This window comes from Cyprinodon tularosa, unplaced genomic scaffold (assembly GCF_016077235.1).
Source record: "Cyprinodon tularosa strain WSP-4 unplaced genomic scaffold, ASM1607723v1 ctg941, whole genome shotgun sequence".
In the NCBI taxonomy this organism is placed as follows: Eukaryota; Metazoa; Chordata; class Actinopteri; order Cyprinodontiformes; family Cyprinodontidae; genus Cyprinodon; species Cyprinodon tularosa.
The window spans coordinates 130,032-152,058 of NW_024039720.1; the positions used below are offsets into that span (position 1 = coordinate 130,032).

The 22,027-nt window shown below is 37.6% G+C and overlaps 1 protein-coding gene across 35 annotated transcripts in view; it reads right to left on the reverse strand.

Annotated features, from left to right (window-relative positions):
• The window catches only part of rims2a (regulating synaptic membrane exocytosis 2a), a 192,865-nt gene that overhangs the window by 52,972 nt on the left and 117,866 nt on the right, over positions 1-22,027 (reverse strand). For 18 of the 35 annotated variants that reach the window (XM_038275109.1, XM_038275108.1, XM_038275113.1 and 15 more), the window contains 4 exons: positions 18,457-18,573; positions 12,982-13,167; positions 10,210-10,310; positions 9-41 (listed from right to left, as the gene is read on the reverse strand). In XM_038275109.1, the coding sequence (XP_038131037.1) occupies positions 9-41; positions 10,210-10,310; positions 12,982-13,167; positions 18,457-18,573 (437 nt within the window). Of the gene's footprint in view, positions 1-8; positions 42-10,209; positions 10,311-12,981; positions 13,168-18,456; positions 18,574-18,904; positions 18,971-22,027 lie in introns of all 35 variants that reach the window. The other 17 variants (XM_038275115.1, XM_038275133.1, XM_038275141.1 and 14 more) reach the window with 6 other exon arrangements.

A 22,027-nucleotide genomic window follows, 5' to 3' on the forward strand; every position in this document is an offset into this window, starting at 1 on the left:
GGACAGACCTGAGTTCGTCCAACTGGGTGAGCCCGTGTCTTCTGGGTTTACATCACAAAATGGACAGACACAGACAGAGGAGAGGAACATGGATGTAAGAGGATGCACAAAGGGTAACAAAGGGGGGGGAACCAAGTCAGGACAAGGACAGTGTGTGTTGGTGTGGAAATGGGACAGATTTAAAGGGTTACAATGAGAGGAAGTTGGAGGAAGGAGGGATGGAGGATTGGGGACACAAAAACAACAACAACAACACAACATTGACAAAACAGCAAACACAGAAGACACAAACGAAATCATCACATTCTCTAAAAACAGGCAAACTCCACCATGGGCACCCTGAGAAGCTGAACAGAGGAAGAAGGTGGAAGATTCAGGGAGGTTAAGACAGAGTTTAGTTATTAGAAAACCAAAGGAGGGAGGAGGGGATTCTCCGGCTTTAAGGAAAAAAAGAGAAACAGGAAAGAGATGTTAATGGGCCAAATCTGACCAAAACTGGAGACCCTGTTAAACGAAGATGTGAAGAAAAGAGAGGAGAAGGAGAAAAGGAAGAAGTAGATGTCACTTTTGAATGGAGAAACTGTGGGGAGACAGCCTGAAATAAATTAAAAAACAAAATAAAAGAAAGCAGAGCTGGAAACACTGAGCAGCAAGCACACCAAGAAGGAAAAACAGCCAGCTCCTTCAGCGTGCTTCACCAGGAAAAATGGTGTAATTGGCTAAAACACAAGTGTCACCTTGTAGCAAAGTAGAATGGGACAGTATGTGTTAAAACGTGAACACATTGACAAGCAGAAACATGCAGAAATCAAACACTTTGTTTCAGAAAAAAACTTTTACAGCAGCAATAAGTCCCTCTGCCTCCCATATATTCAGTCTGAATTAGTATTATTTATGAACTTACAAACGTTTAGCTGTATAGATGAACTGCACCTCCATGTCACTGGCAGCAGCCCCAACTATGTGAACATGCCTGACCACTTGTACCACCATCCTTTGTCTTCAAACCATCATTCCTAATCTGAATCTGTACCAAAGCGGTAAAGCTGAGAGAGCGCTGACATCACTTCTCATTCTTAAACCACCCCATCAAAATTAATTAGCATTTTGCTCAAATAAAACCCGATTAATGCGTTTTAATGAAGTGGTGCATGGATTAAAAGACAAGTGAGTCACCAGCTTTCATCTTTTTGTGACAGTTAACATCATCATAGGCAGTCGGACAAAAACCAGAACAATGGGTTTGCTGTACTTGAGCTTGACTCGTGGGTTAGAGATCAAAACACGACCATTTGACGTAGCGGAATAAACTTCAAGTCAATACATCAGCTTAAGATTTTGTAGAAATGCTAAGAAAATAAAGATTAACTTGCAATAACCTGAAAAGATATAGAAAAATATTTAGCACACCAAACCAAACCCACAGAATGAGTTAGTCTGTTATGTGCTGACATGGGGAGAAGAACCGAATAAACCCAGCAAAAACCACACCTGAACGCTCCACATATCATGGCTCAAGCAAAGGAGAAACTTTAAACTTAACATGCTTTTTCTGTGAGATGACAACACAAATCTCTGCAATGCATAAAACAACTGAATAAAAAAAAACGTTTGGTTTCATTTTAAGGTACTGAATCCGATAATTATCCCTTCCTGTGTGCAGGACCTGCTGTAGGTGAAGTCTCCAACTTTACAGCCTCACAATGCCCGAATAAAGCTACATTCTGTCATTATAATAGTGTTATATAGCAGTAGACCCCCCCAAGGGTTTAAGAACAGCAGCTGATTTGATTTATGCTTTTTCAGACATTTTTGTTGATTTTGATGTAACCAGTAAACAGGTTAACTCCTAAAACCTCTCAGCACTGATCTAATGTTCAGTTACACATGATTAGTGTCACAATAGTGTGCTCCAGCTCTTTTTTCTAAATAAAAAAAAGATGCATTTCTTGCACCATAACAAAAAAGTTAATAATAATAAAAAAAACATTCAATCTCAAAAGCTTAGATGTCCCTCATTATCCTCCAGTCATTTTCAGTGAAAACAAATAGACAAAGCAAATTGTTTTGTTAAATGTTATTACAAGTAAAAATAGTTAGACTTAGTTTAAAGTTTACACTGGGATTCTTTATAAAGCATAAAGCAATGACTTCAAGTCATTAAAATAACAAACAAAATTGCGTAGAAAAACAGTATGGAGTAAAAAAGCTTAGATTTTCGAACTGTGTTTAGAACGTCAATATAAAATGGAGCCATACATTAAACCAAAGACTTCATCCCTTTTAAAACTAAGACTATGATTTTATCCAGACACACAAACACACCCACACATACAAAGAACAAAGTAAATTTATTTATTTTGCTGCTTTTTTTCTTCTAAGTTGCACATTATGGCTTTGTTTGCTTTCGGCGGCTGTGTCCTCTGAAGGACCCAGTCCGGATCCAGGTAGGCTCAAAAATTAGGAGGCTGGAAGAGCTGGAGAAGTTCGGCTATAGATTCAAACAGGTCCAGCCTTCCCCGACTGTCTCGCCCCTCAGTCAGCATAAGCTTTGTCGCTTAGCAACCATTAAAGTTGATTCACAAAGCAGGCAAAGAATGGATGCCAACTTCTTCCTTCTGTCCTGTGTGCTAATTTCATTTTTCAGCAGTGTCACTACTACCTGATCCCTCCCAGAAGCATGATCCATTCTGCACCATCAGCTCATTTGCACATCCAAATATACGTCCGGGTCACCTTCGAATTTATTTAAGACCTAAATGGTGTTTTCCCCTCCCCAAAATAGTAAGCATACTAAAATATGATGTGTTAAAGGTTAATAATGAATCTCCTGAGAAATGTCTTAAAATCTTTTCTGTTTTGTCACTCGTCTCTGCCGGATCTACACCGGAAATGGGAACCTACGCTGCTTCCAGGAGCTAACTCTCGGCTTTGGATTTAAACATAAATCTAGTCTTTTTTAGTTTTATGTTTTCCTTTCGTTTTAATCTTATGGTATATAGTGCATAATCTAAAGAAAGAAGCGACTAAAATGCAGATAAATGATTTGTAGTCCTGACGCTGCACAGATATTGGAGTATTTTCATTAATTTAAGACGAAACTATTCACATACTTTTATTACATTAAACTGCACTTGCAACGTTCACCACTGGTTGTCACCATTTCATTTTGTCCTCTGAACACGGAGCAGCTGGCTTGCTTGGACTCACAATGAATCATGGGATACCCTAGACCAAGGGGTAACCAATTAAAAATCAGCGGGGTCCGAATAAAGGATAAACCAGTAAAGGTCCAGAGACATTTTTAATTATAATCTGTTACTTTAAACAGAATTTAACAGTGAAATAAAAGCAGGTTTTTATGCATCCATGTTATTAATTGACTTTTTAAATAAAAAAAAATAAAAAAAAAAAATAAAACATTTTTACATTTTAAAATCCAAAGTGTTTTTTGAAGTAGAGAACAACAATCGTTCAGTTTGGTATAAAGACAATTTCCTGATTGACATATTTTATAAAACACCTGAACTGACCGTTTGGTATTTTTCTTTTCTTCTTTCTGGCTTAATGAGAGCAGTGGGCTTTATATTGCCCTGCAAGGCTTTAAACCTGGGTTTGAATGGAGACAAAGCCATTCTAAAGCACATATCAAGGTGCTCATTTTGAGGCTGAATCCATATTTATTTTTGATCCTGTTCATGGTGAAGAATCCTGCTTCACAGCAGCAGGATGAGCCAAACATACTCTAAATGTGCTGGGTCATCTATGAGCACACTAAATCACTCTGTCACCAGTTCACCGCAGTAGCTAGCAGCAGCAACCCAGACTGACACAGCTCATTGGCTATTTTTTATCACATGTAGTCTGGTGCTTGACGCTCCAGAGGGCTTTACCGTAAAAACAGGAGAATAATTAAAAAATGTTTTAAATCAGGTTGCGTCCGGATTAACCAGCAGGTGGGTCCAGTTCCGGACCTCAGCTCTAGGCTACAAAGGATACAGGGAACCTTGACCTGTAGGAGGCACTGTTCTGCAGAGAGCAGTATTTTAGAAGTCTGATCTGGAGACGTGCTTTTTGGCTTTATTAGAAAGTTAAAAAAAAACACTAAAAAAAACATAGGGAATTTGTGCCCTGCAATAGACTTGAAACCTGTCCAGGGTGTACCCTTCCTCTCGCCCACTGACAGCTAAAGATAAGCACCCGCAGCTTTATAGGGCACTCAGTGAAATACTTTGAAAATCAAAATTTCAAGCCAATAGTGTTATTGGAATCCAGGAAAAGACCCTATTACCTTTGTAACATTCCAGAAATATGGATATTTTGATGGCAAAAATGTAGTAAAAGGAAACAGCAAGTTCCCTGAATATATTAAGAAAAATAACAAAATTGCTTCTAGAAGAAATTCATGAAAAACACATTCTTTGGTACAACATAACCTTAGAGGCATTAATACCGATACTGGCGCTTACATTTTTTAGTTTATAAACCTAAATATAATTGTTAACTAGGCTTATTAACTTTTTAACTGTACTTTTTAACTTTTCAAATAGCTTTTTACCTTTTTTTTGTCTTGACTTCTTTTTTCAACTTAAATCACAGTAGGTAATATATCATTCAAGGGCTCATCTAATTGGTCAAATGCCAAAATAAGATGTACAGCTATGTGGCAGTATATTTACTGTACGGCTGGATATAGATCTTGTGCTTCTAGACCTCACTTGTCCTATTAAGGGCTAAGCGTGAAAGAAAATGTATGGAAATGTTAATTTTGGATTTAGAACACACATAACAGTCTATCATGTCAAAGTTTTATTGTACCAAATTGAAGGCTGAATCTTATGCTTCAATTTCTAGTGAAATATTGTGTCCCTGTCAGTAAGATTTGGTTATAATATGCATTGATTAATGTCACTGGTTATAGACGTATGCAACTGAAGCAGCATGTATTCACTCTCAAACCCACCAACCTGCGTCAGTGAGGGAGGGGTGCGGCTGTGACCCCTCACCAGACAAAGAGCCATTCAGCCCTCTCTGCTGGTCCTCCCATGTCACCTCTATAGGAAAGTAGACACATACTGAGGGGTTTAGCATTAGAGAATGCAACAACCTGAGATTTTCCAGGGGGGGGAAAAATCTTAATTTAGAAACAAATCAATTTAAAATCAATTTGTTAACTTTGGTTAAATTTATCTTACATGCCAGAAAGAAAAACAAGATAAAATGTAGTAGGAAAGACAAAAGGGTCACACCAGTTTAAGGGGCTGAAAACAGTGACAGCTCCTCTTAAAAATTGTGAGCTTTCTGCCATCTGCTGGCCAACATAGGTAACTCTTCTCTTATTATTCTGATACAATATAACAAAATAATATCAGAATATTCTTTGTGTGTCTTGTATGATTAACTTCTTATAAAATAAAAAATGTTTAAACCTTTCCCTAATTTTCAAGAAAAACATCCAGTCTTATCAGAAGCTTTACAAATGACTTGTTTTTGATAATCCATGTCAAATTAAAGTGATCATTCTTTCACAGTAGAAGTAATTGGATCTATCCTTGTGAGGTAAAATAAATTAGCATTAACAAAAAGCTTTGAGGGTTTACTGAAAGCAGAGGAGGGCAGACTAGCAGGAATCACACGGACAGATAACCAGATTTATTAACATCAGATACCCACATAGGGCTCTCTAATCTGATCGGGCCACTTAAAACAAATACAAATCAAGTAGCTCAACCCAGGAAGTACAAACGACAAACATAAAGTTAAGAAATAGAACTAAGTTATGAAATAACAGTAACTAAACATGAAGAATAGAGGTGTAACGAGCTCTCACAACATTAACGTATGATTTTTCTGGTGGAAAATATGTCAACAATTCTAGTCAACATAATAATCATCATGTTTATTCTGGGGAATTATGATTTTCTGGAAATATAAAGTTCTGCTGTAACCCTAAATAACAAACATGCCTAACCTTTATTTAAATGTAACTTATCAATGAGTTGTCTTGTAAATAGGGTTGCCAACTCCCTAAAAAAAAGAAAAAAAGGGACACCTCATGTGCGTGCCAGCTGACCCCTTCGCACCTCCTGGTGTGATGATTTAATTTTAAGCCCCCCTTTGTGTGTGAAATATTTTTTTTTAAATATTTTACTCAAATCTGCATTGAATTAGATGCATATTTTTGAGTGACATGAACACACGGAACATAAATTATTATCCAGCAATTCACTTTAATACGAAATAACAAACTTTGCTGAATAAAAATAAGTATCTTAAACATAAGCATGACCTGTTTAACTGTAAGCTGCAAAAAATGAATATAAAACAATAAATAAATAGTGCACATTTTTGCTGCAACAGCAAACTTGTAAACATATTTGTGCATTAAATGCAACGACTGTAGGCTACAGTTGTAAAGCAGAAACAAAAATTATTATTTTATTATTTTATTATTATTATATGGCGATAGCCTACTTTTTCCACTTGTATTTCCTCTGAGCTCTTGCAGCAGTGAGGAGTTGTTTGTTTTTGAGTGCTGCAGAGTAAAACTGAGTAAATAACTTAAATTACTCAGTCCCCTATACTGGTCTGTTATTACCCGCTATCGTCTCTGTGAGCAACACTTGGCTCAACCAATGGGATGAGGGTATTCTGGATCGTTACATATATGTTGTAAGCTCATTGGTCACAACACAGGACAGGAACCGGGAACAGGTTTACCGTAAGTTTTGTATCTAACGCGCCCTTGTTCTTCGTTTTCCATTAGATTTCCACTGACAATTTTTTTTACTGTCACAGTAAAACGGGACAAAGTGCATTCCTTTTCCACTAAATAGGGGACAGGTACTTCTGTTTCTAAATACTGAACGATTCTGTTTTTCAAGGGACGGTTGGCCACCCTAATTGACACTGATTGACTGACAGACGCACCAACGAAGCCTCCATCATTTTAAAAATGGATATGTGAATATATTACACCAAGAAGAAAACGAAACACTGATAGACAGGACATGAGGGATTTGTTAGCACTGTGAAAACAGTGCTTCTAATGTTTAGCTACTGCAACTCCTTTCAGCTGCTCCCTCATAAATCAACATAACATGTACTCTTGGCAGAGTTTTTACAACCTTTTCCCTCTTCTCAACACAAACAGAATTCAAACATTCATACAAGCATCTCTTGTATTAAAGTCTGCTTTATCACAGACGGTTCTAGGCATTAGATAGTTACCACATTAAGGTTTTTAAGGAAATAACCTGATCATTTGTTTAAAATCTAAAATCAATCAGACTAGATCAGTCTAGGAAGAACAAATTACATTTATAAAAACCTTTTCTCACAAAGGGAGGATTTTCAATGGAGTACCTTTGGATTAGTAGAGCATATATTCACAATATGGATTAGCTAAAGATAGTCTTGAATATTGTAAATTGAATATATATATATTCAAACGCAATCTAAAGCTATTTAAAGCTATTCTAGCTTTAAAACTCACGCAACACAATTACATTTTATAGATTTTAAAATGTATATGGCAGTAAACCAGCATTTTTGGGACAAATTACAGCATTCTTCTGACCTAGCATTTACTATTTTGTATCTTTCAAGCTTTGTTTATACACAAATTGTTAGTAAATATAGCCTTTCTGTGCACATTAACTATATTAGCATTATGTGACCGGGATTACGTCACTGGGCAATGCTTTTAAGCCCTATCCTCAGAGCTGATGGTTTGCAGCGAGGCATTGCTCGCTTGGGATTTACTTAGTAGCTGCATCAATGGCCGTCATCTGGCTTTCTGGTATTTAAGCAGTACTGTCTGTAGATGGCGCCACGTCTGTTTACGTAGCTCATTGCGCCCATTGCTGGGCTTCTGTTTTATCAAAACCGATTCAGTTAAATTTACATGTTTTCTGAGCCATAACAAGGCTTTTGTTGGGCAATTCTGTAAAGCCTGGAGCTCCACATTACTCCAGACATTTTCAATTGAGGAAGCTTTCTTGATGGGAAGCGAAACATCTTGGAAACTTGGAAAAAAAAGTCCAGTGGTTTTATTTTTAACTTTTTTTGGGATGATCAAAACACTAACATAATAAATAATCAGCTGGATTTTGGTCTTTTTGATATAGGCAGATAACCTGACTATGTACCTTTGAAACTTTTCTGAAGCAGCAGATCTCTGATCCAAGCATAAAAATGCCAGACTGTTTATTAAAGCAAAAATATAAAGCATATAAAACATAAAGCAAAGAGCTCAAAACTATCACTAGTATTATATTTCAAGTAGATTTATCATTCCTCATCTCATCTTGTGAGCTGAATATTTCGTTACACCCCTAATCAAGAGCTGAACTGGAGATGATTGCTAGTGTTAAGGCAGAAAGACTCCACAGCAAACTCAAGCCATCACCTCACAGAGGACTTGCCTTTCCTGCCATTCACCGGTGGATCTTGGAGTTTGTCTTCACTGTTAGCTGCTAGAAGCAGATTGAGGTTTATCATATTATGAGACCCAGAGACATTAAAGTAAAGTAGAACACTTCAAATAACCTCCAACAGATCTGATCGTAAACACATGGCTGACCCAACATCTGTGAAATGGCCTAAAAGTGTGTTGAATGCAGAGAATTTGGCCAATACAACTCAACTAAGACTACAATGAGTTTAAAAAATTAACAATTGAACAAACTAAATTAGCTTCAGCAAATATGCTGAGTTTTATTTCTAGAGAATCAAGGTTTTACATTCATGAGGGAGACTCACTGATGTCTAATTACTGATGTCTTCTGCATGGTCCCTAATGTAACAGAATTAAAAATAAGTCAATTGTAGATGGATATCTCATGACCCTTATGAAAGAGTTTATCTAGATCGCTAGTAAACACTGTTTTCTTCTAAAGAGAAGAGTCAAACTAAGACATATCAACTAAATAAATTATTGGGGTGATATAAACAATCGTCAACATAAAGAGGTGGAATCCAGCTGCAGTGATGGGAAAATGTCCCAGTTTGTGCCGTCCCTTGGGGACTGTTACAGTTGCATTTTTTAAGTCATTCCCAATGTGGCTTTTTGAAGTTAGAGTTAGTCAGTCAAAAACACTAACATGACACATAAACAAGATGGGATGGTAAGAAGCAGGAACGATGGGAAACCCCAGTTTCTGCCAACATTCCCGTCGTTCTTCCAAACTTATGAATCGTTCTAAAAAATATCAATCTATGACGTTTGTCCACAAAACTTCTCTGTCTAGAATGATTTGATTTCTTCTTTTTATGAATGTCATTGATATTAATTGCCCAAACAGGTTTTTTGTGGAGAAAAGAATTACAGGGTTCTAGCGCTCTGTACTTTGCTCCTGGTCTCGCTATAAAAATATACTCTATACATATGAATATTAAGTTCTTAAACACATTATAAACATCTTAGTTCATCCAAACTTATTGGAACATTGAGTATATGTTAAACATGTTAATGTAAACAGTAGCGACAAACTGGAGAGATAAGACTAAATGGATCGACATGTCTAACTCTTTGGTCATGTGAGAGAAATTCAGGAGAGGAATGAAGGTGGAGAAATGAGAAAAGAATCAGGTAACAAAGAAAGATGACACTAAATCTCTATAAAAATATGTCATATTTTTATAAACATTTCACAACTAAGTACTATATTTAGCTAAATATTCAAACGGTCCTTCTGGGTTTAGCTGTATTTAGCAAGAAACGTACGGAGGCGGAAGTCTGCTACATGCAGAAAAACCCCTGAGAGTACAAAAACTCACATATTGATAAAGTATCTGAGCAGCCAAACAAGTCAATATTTAACAATAACACAGTCAACCTAAAGCAAGCTGTATAGGTACACATCAGCTGAAACAACCTGCAGGATCCAGATGGATCCAGAGGTCAGAAAAACATGCAAGACGAGGCTTGTTCAACGTTTTCCACTGCAGACAAGATTTCAGTTTTCTCAGAGAAATACGGCTCAACCGGAGCTTCCTGCCTGATAGACTAAACCCACACATCCGATACAAACCTTCAGTTGACTGTGTTCCTTCTTTTCCATCTTCTGAGAGAGAAATGAAAATGGATCAATAAAAAGATGAATGCATGGTCGTCAAAAGCAGAAAAACAAAACTAGAGTAGATGAAACAAATCACCAACAAAATAATAAGTCCCAGATCGATTATCCCAAAGTCTAAGTGACTTACTTCTATCTGTGCCTGTGGGTGGAAGCTGTGGGAGTTGTCGCCCTCGTCTACTGGGAGTACTGGTGGGACTGGTCTGGACAGATCCACTGCGAGGATGTGCCCTGAGTGACAAAACCGACAGTTCCCGTGAAGCAGAAGACAAGAGCAGGCAGTGGATGCAGGGCAAGGGACTGTATGCATCCACATCATAGACATACAACAAAAAGACAAGCATTTGGTTTGGTCCTATCAAATAAACAGTAGAATATTCAAAGTCACTAAAATGCATCATTATTGCCCCTCGGTTCAAATTCTCTCGGTGGATTTCAAAACAAATGCACACAACAATGAGGTTTGGCACATGATGCTGAGCTGCAATAAAAGATGCTTGGTGTGAAACGTATGCATGTACAGTCGACCCATCAAGCTGCGGGGAGAAAGGAGTTCAATGCAGAAAGGGTAGACCAGTGCGACCATGCGTTCATACTGTCTCTCAACTGCTTGAAATCTGAACAAAAAAGTAAATCAAACTAAAAAAAAAAAAAAAAAAAAACACAATGCCATCACAAGGGATAATCAGCATCAGTTAACGTTAATGAAACCAAAGTATAATATTGTCCCCATCACTGCTATACCCACAAATGTATAAGCAGTGTGGTACATAATATTTAAAAAAAAAAGAGGTAGAAAGCTTGCTGTGGTGTTAGGATCAATGTGTCTGGAATGTGGGTAAAGAAAATACACTAACATCCACAGTGCTGTTAGGAAATAAACAGAAAAAAGTGGCTAGGTTGGGGTTAAACGTGGTACTAATGGAGTGAGCTGGGGTGAGGTGGGTGGAGTCGAGTTAGGCAGGGTATCAGGAGAAGTAAATAAGAGGGATCTGAGAGTGTTGGGTTTAGTACGGGAGCAGGGAGGTGAATACAGTATGAGTTAGTCTGCAACAGGTCAGGTAGGAGTCCCCCAGGGTATGTTAGCTCTAAGAAGGTTTTAGCTAAACAAACATTTTAACAGAGGCTGAGCGACTCTGGCAGATAACACAATGATTTCTACTGGTTGATTTAAATCTCATAGAGGGGTTAAACTAAAATATTAAGACATTAGGTTGCTATCAATATGAGCAACGTGCCGCCTATCTAAAGGCCCATTTACTCTACCCGCTGAAAACCGATCCGTGCCGAGGTTGGATCAGTTAACCAGTTATCTCGGTTCCTTAAGAACATTTAAGGCTGATTTATAATCAGAAACCAGGTCATCTGCGTGTGTCGCAGTGAATGCAAATGTGCCTCTGCCCCTTCCGCAGTCAATCTGCTGCACCTCTCTAAAATTGTAGGTGAAGACAGTGCTGCAGACAGGAGGCCTCTGATTGGTCAAATCTTTATCCGCTCTACACTATGCGTATTTCCTGTTGTTTTTTTGTCTTGTTTTTTGTATGACCGCCATTGTGGAAAACGACTCGTGAAGACGGACCAGCTGGAAGAGCGAGGTGCGCAAGGGTAGGTTCTAGACAGGGTCCAATGGGGGCCAGTGCCCCTGTAGATCATGTCCTGGCCCCTGTACGAAGACATGATACTCAAAGAAATTCTAATGATGATATGGAACAGACATGGTTACTGATAGGTCCTTTGGATCTCTTTCATTTTTTTCCTTTACAAATTCTGTTTTACTAATTATTTAAAAACAATGAGGTGATAGCTTCAGTGGTATTGAGATAGGATCCCAGTTTTCATCAAATTTTAAAAAATGCTCTAATTTTTACAGCTGAATTTATAAATTTTCTTGAGTTCTAATTCAGATTTTGTATAAAACTGTAATTTTTAACTTAAAATAGGTCAAGACATGTAAAATTCCTAATTTATGAATGTATATTGACCGAAAAAGACAGAATATGAATTAAACCTAATTGAATAGAAATTTCACTTTATGCAGATTTCTTAATACATTTGATTCCTTTGCACTGTTTTTAATTTCGTGCTTTTCTGTGCCCCCATGAAAACATGCTGGCCCCCTCCTGGCCCCGTGATACATTTGGTCTAGAACCGCCACTGACACTGGGACCCTTTTTCCACCTGGATCTCCGCTCTTTTTGGCCCTCATGTCCCTCCGTTGGCGCACAAACTTCCTCACTGCCTTGGCCATATCTAGACCCTCAGCTAGTTCCTGATTGTCCCTCTTGCATTGTGGCATGGAATAACATAGCCTAGACCATGCTTTAATATTGGGCATAAATCAAAAATATCTGCGACAAGCTCACTGTGACACACTGCTGCGGGAGGATAACCAGCCCTTGACAGTAAGGAGATGACGCAGTCTGCTCATGCGCTCTTTGTTATCTGAGAACCGAGCCAGAACTGAACCACTCCAAGCCCTACTGTTGAACTAGTACCATGTTTGCGCGGTTCGGTTGTGTCTGCCGCGGTACGGTTCAGTTGTGTGTGCCATTTACACTCAACAGTTATCTCGGTAACTGTGCTCGGACTGATCTCGGCACGGTTTTAAAAGGGTAGCGTAAATGGAGATAAGCTTTTATTTTACTCATCAAATTTGCTCACATATAGCAAAAGTTTTTCACTTTTAGCATCACAGCATTAGATGTTCTTTGTCAGCTACTGAATGATCAGTTATTCTACCTAAGGTTTGGATGTTTTTTTCTTATCTTTGCTTTTTTTTTTTTTTTTTGTCTTGTTCTTTAACCCCTTCAGTAGAGCCGCATCTCTGGAAAATGAGTGCAAAACCAAAACCTCCAGCTTGTCGTTAGTCTGTTTTTGTTAGCCTCTCCGATCTGGGTCACACCTCGTCATGGCAGGGGAGGGGGGTGCGGACCTCCCAGATGGCAGAGATGGCATCGACCTCATGAGGGAAGAGTCGTGGGGGCGTTCAGAAGAGCGAGAGCGGGATGAGAGGCGTTCTATAGTGGGTCGCTGGTCGGCAGAGCGGGACCTGCTGTGAAACTCGTGTCTATCCATGGATCCGTGGTTCCTACAGAGGTTGTTGAGAAACAGGCAGGCACTCAGTGTGACTCCAGGATGTCCTGGGACATTTTGCTGGCAATGTGGACATTATGGAGGTCAAAGATGACTTTTGGAGCCTTTTGTAAAAGAGTTATGTGGGTACTTGGCTGAAGTTTTAACCTATAAAACACTTTTTTTTTTGTAGGAAGAAAAACTAAAGGACAAATAAAGACAAATTTATTGGGACCTCTGGAAAAGATATATAAAAGTCCTTAAAATAAACTCATATGTTATGTCAGTCAAACATTCTCTCACTAAAAATACTTATTAGTGGGAAAAAAAGCAACTTTAAGAAACAGCTGATCTTAATATGGATCTTAAATTTGATCACTTGTGGCATAATTAGTAGTTCTCCTGCTACCTACATCTTTTGTAAGAGAGAACATTTACTTTTCTGCGATAAACTGTCGCCATATTGGATCGTAAATTAAGCGATCTTTGGCTCTGCTTATACAGCCGATCTCATCCTTTGAATTTTCTTCTTATCTCTAACATTTTCTCTTTAGGACTGGCATAGAAACCAAATTGATCAAAGGTTTTGGGTAATCAAAAGATTTAATTATTTTCTTTTTTCTTTACATATGTTCTATTTATTTTATTTTTAGTTTTTTCTCATATGATATATTGCAGCATTTCAGATTTTTATCTAAGATCTTCCGGTTTTTAAAGATGCTTTCAGCCTTTGTTGCAGTCCCAACTAGGGATGTCAAAATACTGAAATCTGTGCAATTACTGTCTAAAAAAGAATATTACTGTCTAAAAAAGAATATCGAGAAATATTGGTAATAAAAGTAAATATGATCTGCACTGATATCGTATCGCGTCAATTTTGGTATCTGTCGACACTCAAAGCTGCAATATCTGTATCGTATTGGAAAATTTGAAAGATATATGGAGTCATATCTACCTTTAGTGAGGAAAATCCAGATGGTTGGAATTATTGGTTTCCGATAGTAGAACAGAAAACATGTTTTTATAAAAACTTGTTAAATGGATCAACAAATGAGCCACTTGTGATGCTAAAATAATCTTTATTTAAATTTTATTTATCATCAATGAATTTTCTTAAATGAAACGACTGTTTTCTTTTTTTTTTGTTTGTTTGATGTAATTTTTGATTTTCAGCATAAGATTATGTTTCTAGGATAAACCTTTATTAGATTTTTTACGTGTTTTTAGCAGAAGATCCATGTCTGTACGATTTATATTTTTAAATTTTTTTTAAAGATTTTCTTAGTATTATATTTGTTGACTTAATTTATTTAAGACTGACTACTTATTTATCCTTTTAACCTACAAACAACAAACACCCGTCAAGTGTGGAGATGTAAAAAAAAAAAATGTATAATTATGTGTAAGTTGGAATTCACTTGTTCTTATTTATTTTTATACATTTGTGTTAAAGTTACGGTGCAGTGCAGAGGAGTGAAAGTATCAACCTCAAACGCTAGAGGGAAAAAGAACATGAGTTTTAACATTTAACAGAAACAACAGTCATAGTGGAAAGCTATACATTTTAACATTGCAAGCAGGAAAAAAACAAAATAAACTGGGATTTCATTTTAAAGTGGTGTACAAAAATAAAAAATCATGCACATTATTTGTCACTTTAAAACCATTAATTGGCATTATTACCACAGACCTCAAAACATCAGCTCAAAACTAACAAAAAATAACCCTTACACCAAAATATTCTTTAATAAAATTCAGAGGGCTTGTTTGTCTCTGCATCATTTTCATTGTTATAACTGATTGAAAATGTGACCTATAATTTTGTTTAAAAAAATAACGTAACAAAATGTTAAAACCTCTAAACTGCTATACTTTGCTGTCCAGTAGAGGAGACGTCCTTTTAGATTAGCAGATAGAAAATAACATTTCAGTCAGGGGGTAACATTTAATCTACACCCATTAGTCTTAGTGGTTGTTATCATACCAGATGACTCATTTATATAAAACACTGTAAGACCTATTGGCAGGTTATGTCCAGTGCGATGGATACGGCTGCGGTGAAACCATTTCGCCCTTTGGAACAGAGCCTTAAACTTCTCCTTTCCCCAAATATCAATGGATTCTTATTTCTCTGAATTTTAAATATTCCTGTTTTAAATAGTCAACACCGTTCCCTTAGTGTCTAACTCTGAGGATATGTGCCACAAGGCTGAAACATTACATTATTTTACAAGTATAACTTAACATGATTATATTTAACCATATATATAGTTTGATATTTAAGATTTAGGGTAGCTCTGGCAAGAAGTTTAAAGACAGTCAGCAATGATGGTGATGTCAAACTAAATATTATCTATTAAAAGTGTACAAGAGTGTAAACAAGCCCATTTCTTCTCGTGCACGCTGTGTTTAAAAGTTGCTGTTTGCATCGCTCATGCAATCTTACCTTCCAAAAGAAGTTTTGCATATGTTTCACTATGTCAGACTCACCAGCGGTTATTGAAAATGGGGATGAGCACGTAGGACGGCCTTTGCTTAAACATATCACCAGAATGATTGATCATTAGGAGGACCACTTATTTTGATGATCCACTATACCTTTAAATGTAATACCTTCCAGTGATAGCTGTGTTTTTAACCAGCGCATCAGTTAAAGCAGCCTTTTGACGATAATTATTCAAGTTAAGACCTTCAAACAGAAGATCATTAGAGGAATGTCAAGTATGGCAGTGGTAGGATCATGATGAGGGCCTGTTTTGCTACCATTGGTGCTGCAAAGTGGATGCACTTCAATCAAAAGCTCCTTAGCTATAGCCTGTTAAGACAGGAACATAGTATAAGTATCAGGAATCTTTATTGTCCTCATGAGATCAAAATGAATTGCTGTTTGAGACAAAAATCAATGAATAAATGGATAAAGGATCCTTATTAGGCTTCAGACGTGGACCCTACATCCAACGTGTCCACAAGTTAATGGTCTTTATCGACAACCTGGTTTTGTGTTTCTGCTAATTCAGATTAAAGGAGAGGTGAGACATTTTGACTAAATCCTACAAGGACATCTTTGATTACTACAAATCTTTTTGGTTTCGCTACAGATTTTCCAAGACTTTTATAAAATAAATCAAATGTGCGTATCGAGACTGCATGTATAATTTGGAATCCCACAATGTGCAACACTACTATTGTGTTGCACATTTGCAATAAACATTATTTTATGGATAAACATAATTTTTTAAAATTGTAGAATTCTTGCCAGAGCTGTAAATACAGGTGAAAATGTGAACTCCTGGAAAGTTTGATATATTTTCATAAAACCAGACTGCTGCTAACAGTTAAAACATTTCCTTTCCTCTAAATGAAGGTCAAATTTTGGAAAACAGTCGAGTTAAGCCACTCATAGCTTTTCTGTAACAGCTGATGTAAGTCTTGGTGATAACATCACAGCAGCCCAACCTGCAAATTTATATCAAAGATGCCAAACTTTTGATGTGTGAAAAACTGCTGCCAATAGGACAAAAAGGACAAGACTAAAAATCCCACACCACTGGGTGACAAAGAGTGGTGCTGTTGGCAGAATGGGAATAGACAAATAAACATCAATATGGAGTTAACTTTGTTCCATCATTTTTGTAACCAAAGAACACGTTCTGTAGATGGACATAAAAAAATGTATCCACAAATTAAACTTTGAAAAAGTTCCTTAAGTCGTAGGTAATAAAGTGAATGTGATAGTCGTTTATCAAGGGGGCAGGATTGTTGTGGCGGAAGGTTCACAAGCAGGCTTAATTGTGGCCGGTTTCTCGGTTTCTCATCTTGCTAACCAGTTAGCAACTTAGTGCTAGTAGGTGTCCAATGGAAAATTCCATTGGGACCAAGTAGCACTAAATTGGTGACTAAGAAACGACTCTGTCAAGGAACGCTATGGACAGTGGAAACATGCTAGTTGAGGAGAGTTTAGTGTTGCAGGTCGTGGATGAGTCTCTTCCATCATACATTTTTTATTTAGAGGAGGAAAGCCGGGATGAAGATGTTGTGGAAGAGGACGCCAGGGCGGCAGAAGCTTGGTTTGGTGTAGAAGGCTTACAGCCGTACATGTTTGAGCCCTTGCCTCGCAACGCTGCCAGTTCTGTTAGCTCTACGCCTGCTGAAGACACAGACGTCCATCCCCGTGAACACTGGGACGGAACTCAATGGGAAAGGAAATTATTATTTCTTATTTCAATCAAGATGCTATGACCGAAAAAATTTGATTGACAGATGATCGTTGATATATGATTGGCCGAATTTAGGTGTTCAGGCTGACGTATAGATGTTGAAGCCAGAATGATTTGACATTTAAATATGACTTCGCTATGACTTAAATGAAAAAAATGTTCTGAGAGTAACTTTTTTTTGTTTTTTGAATACTAACTTTTTTTTATGATAATCTTCATGTTATTTTTTATGGACAGCATGTTTTTTCAAATTGTGTTATAAAAATCCCTTTCTATTCACAAACGCTATTGATGAAAACCAATAAAAATGTTGCTAACATCCAGCAGACCAATAGAAATGCTTCTTTGCTCCTCACCACAGAGGAAAACCCGCCTACTGATGTAAATGTGATCTGTAAAACGCAATTTTAAAAGAATTTGATTCGTAAAACTCAATCTGAATAAAAGATACATTTTGGAAAATAAAATTGGAAAAAATTAGTTTTTATTGGTCTGTACGAACGTTATCAACCAAACCGTACTCGTTAATGTGCGTATCAAAAGCGAGCGTTTGTATTCAACTTGAAGTGAGAGAGAAATTGATTCCTAAAAGACAAATCTGAAAAGAAGGCAATTTGTAAAACTAAATCTGAGCAAAAATTTTTTAAAAATCTGCAAAATAAAGTAAAAAAAAGTTACATCTGTTTTCGGTAAGTTTTCATTTCTAGATGACATTTTTTCAAATTTCCATTTAAAAAACATGTGCATATGTTTGCAACGACAATGGAACAAAATTAACTCCATACGACAACAATCATTTACAGTCAATTGTCAGCCAGCAAGTAACGACCTGACCAGCACACATACAGCTGACAACAGTGACACACATAGCTTGGAGTCTTAACATACGAAGGCAGTTGTTTAGTTGTCTTTTTCTAACAACTGCTCAGCTCCAGAGCTGTGATGACTCCTTTAAAAAAATAAAAAAACGGATATCAGACAAGATATCATTTTGGGTCATCACTTTCACAGAATCACAGATGAACCAGGAACAACGCGAGGAGGCCACAACATGATGCACTGGATGTTGTGGCCGTGCACTTGAATACCTCTCATAGTCAAAGTTGGAGGAGTAGGTGCCCTCTGAATGGGCACGGGTCATCCGAGTGGAACGCAGTAACCTGACTGCTTCCTCTCTGCAGATTGGGTACACACCATGGTTGCGGCTGGCAAAAAAATATGGTAAGCATTTAATTGCTTTTTTCCCCCACATAGCAGGTGATATAATTAAGAAAAACCCGCACTGATGGATTTACATTATAGAAATCAGTCATAAACTCTGCAGAGGACCCCCTCTACTGGACGAAACTTCACAAGCATACCTTTATTGTGTAGACAGTGAAGTGAAAGTGTCACCATAGAGTGCTTAAGTGTTAAACAGTCAAATAAAAGCTGAAAAAAAATCAGCAAAGGTGAGAGGGTGGATAAACAAGACTGGTTGGTGGACAAGTGGAAGTGTAGAGATGAGGCTTCATGCAAATTCGGACACAAGTATACCTGAGGTCCTTCTGAGGATCGTCTATAGGTTGAGTATATCTGGCTCGAGGTAAGGTGAGAAAATGGCTGCAACCACATGGAGGGAGGAGAAAAGACACAGATGGATCTGATATGATGAGGAGGAAGAAGACAGGCAATGATGAAAGCAAACAGAGAGAGGGGGAATTCAGAGAGAGCGAATCATGGGCTGAGGGATGGAGGAGAAAAGGGAGCAGAGATCTATAGATCTTTAACAGGCAGAAGTCATGAGTTTTAACCTTTTAAAGAAATAGGAAAAGAGGATAAAAAGAAATACAAGGACAGTAAGGAGGAGTCATAAGACAAATGGAAGTAATATAACTTAACACCCAGTTTCTATTACAGGAGTCAGCATGGGCAGCATAATAATAACCTGCTCTAATAATATAACTCAGCTGCTACACTCCAGGTTTGAAACTCTTCACACAAGAGAAGCTTGAGAAACCGTCTCCTCGTGTAGATGTGATCTGTGTGAGCTCCAGGTCAGGAGCATACATCTGGGTCTACCATTGGTGGATTAAGGTCTGCAATAGGGTTATCCTTTATGAACATGATTTTATTAACATATATATTGTCTTTCTCCTTATATAATAGACTGAAAAGGAGAGATTTTTGAAAATACATTTTTAAATATAAAGTCGGTAAAAAAACAACAACATTTAAATAACATTTTCAATATTAAATTAAGAAGGAAAATTCACTAATGAAGATTTTTTTCAAAGATTCTTTTCTGGATTGCATTTTTATCTTTCTATTTAGAGACTGTGTTCTTTGCTTGCAACAATATTGGAACAAAGTTCACTCCAAAAAGGTTCTGAGTAGTTCTCAGGGAGGCGGATTGAGACCAACTGAACTGTTTCTGAGCGGCCAGTGGAAAAAAAAGCCAAATAGAAGTATTTAAAGAGCTGAGTTGGTTAAAGTGTTTTGGACAGGGGAGGCAGAACAATGCTTCATTATAACTAGTGCTGCGCTGAGACTATTTTTTTGCCCCGATACCTGACACCTGGCTATGCAGTATCGTACGATACCGATACCATCTGTTTTGAATTGATGCTTGTGTATATATATGAAGATTTGCATACTACTTGGATGTAAATAATTGCCATCATGGCTTTGTCAAGCTGCTGCCTACCTTTGTGAAGCAGGAAAAAGACTAAAACAAACAGAATCCAGGAGAACTTTTTATTGCCTACCTGGAATGGGTGACAATAGTTAAATAAACTTTTGGCTCTCAAAATGGTATCAGTGCCCTATTTGTTGGTACTCGCCAATACCGATACCACCATCTTAGTGCTGGATAGTGGCCCCGTCTGACACTGGTATCGGTATCGGTGCAACACAAATTTTTTCAGTTTCTTTTTTGGATTGCATTTTTCATTTATATTTAGAGACCGTGTTCTTTGCTTGCAACGATATTGAAACAAAATTCACTCCAAACAGGTTCTGAGTAGTTCCCAGGGAGGCGGACTGAGACCAACTGAACTGTTTCTGTAGCCTGGGTGCCATTCCGAACTTAGTCCCGCCCACAACATTTGAGGTCGGGAAGTTCGGTCTGGCATTGCTCAATAGTAGCGCAAGTATGCTAGCACAATATCTGATGATCAACAGTAACATAATCAACCACGTGACCAAAGCGCGCTTGGGTGACAACAACAATGGCTGCCGCTGGAGAGTTGAGGTGAGTAGATTCTGCTATTAGGTCTGTTCTAGAAGATATCAACAGCAAATTAATTTTAAAAGAGGAACAGAGAAACGCGATCAAGGCTCATCTTCTTATTCTAGGCGTGAAACTGCACGCTTTGATTTTTGTTGACAACAACTATGCGTCGCTTAACATACGTCACGCACTCCGTTGCTCTTATTGGTTGTAGGTCTTTCCAATTGAGTGCAGAGGCATTTTTTTCCTGGTTCGTTCAAATCACGCCCCATAATCACAGCTCTATGGAGCAGCATCAGACTCATATTCTGACTAGAATTGAGTCCAACATCAGTGCCGTGCACAGAAATATTGGGGGGCAGGTGCTCAAGTAGAAAAAAAGAGGAATTTCTGTGGCGCTTAGCACGGCTCGCCTATTTCAAATGATTAGCCATATTCTGTCTGATAAATGTTTTTGATAATATTGAACACTACAGGTTGGTTTCACGATAAGTTTGGTAACAACTGAACACTAATGAAACATTAGTGTCTGTAAAATAATTAACCATTTCAAAACATTCAGTTTTGGTGGGGGGTGAGGCAAGAGGGGGGTTTGTTGTGAAAAAGTATAAAAGTTAGTGGTTTTTGTAAAAGTTTTTAAAACCAGAAATGGGCCACACACTAAAGCTACACTGTTTTTAAAAAAAAAAAGAAATCATCATTGCGGCACTTCTTCTTTGGTTCCTTGTGAAAAGGGCAGGTGCTCTAGCACCACCTGCTGTATTTCTGTTGACGTCCCTGACCAACATCTTTGCTGGTTACTGGGTCCTCAGTCATTACTTTCTGAACCATCGGCATTGTCAGCAGATGGGGGAGTTTTTATTTCTCAGAACTTAGAGCCCCCTTTAATCCACTTTCTTCAAATAAATATTAGCAGAGCCGTTATTTCAAACTGAAAACATAAAAAAATCAGAGGCAATGTTTTCGTTTTTTCAAAAACAGTATTTGCTTTAACCAACAAACAGCCAAATTCAATGACTCGTTTTTAGTGTCATTCCAACAAGTTTTCTGAAGAAACAACCAGAAGTAGTTAATTAAAGCAGATGGAACACATTAAATGAGCTACTGTCCAAGACAATTTAGATAAGTGCGTTTTTTTTAATCAAAGGCTGATTTAGGCTGAGCCTTTGAAATACAAATAAAGTTGATTGACCAGGAGAGAGTAGCTGCAGCCTGGCAGTGCCAAGGCAGTGATTGGACTCTGTGATCGACATTTTCAACCAAACAAAAAGTGCTGATGGAGAGCAACTAATAACTTTCTTTGCCAGCATCTTTCATAAAGGGGGTTAAACGCGTTCAATAAGAACTACACAGTTCACACAGCATTTGCAGCAAATGTTCACAGTGTAGCATGAGATTAAAATGACAGACAGCTCTGTTCCAAAGGAAAGCTATATTTTTACTTTTGT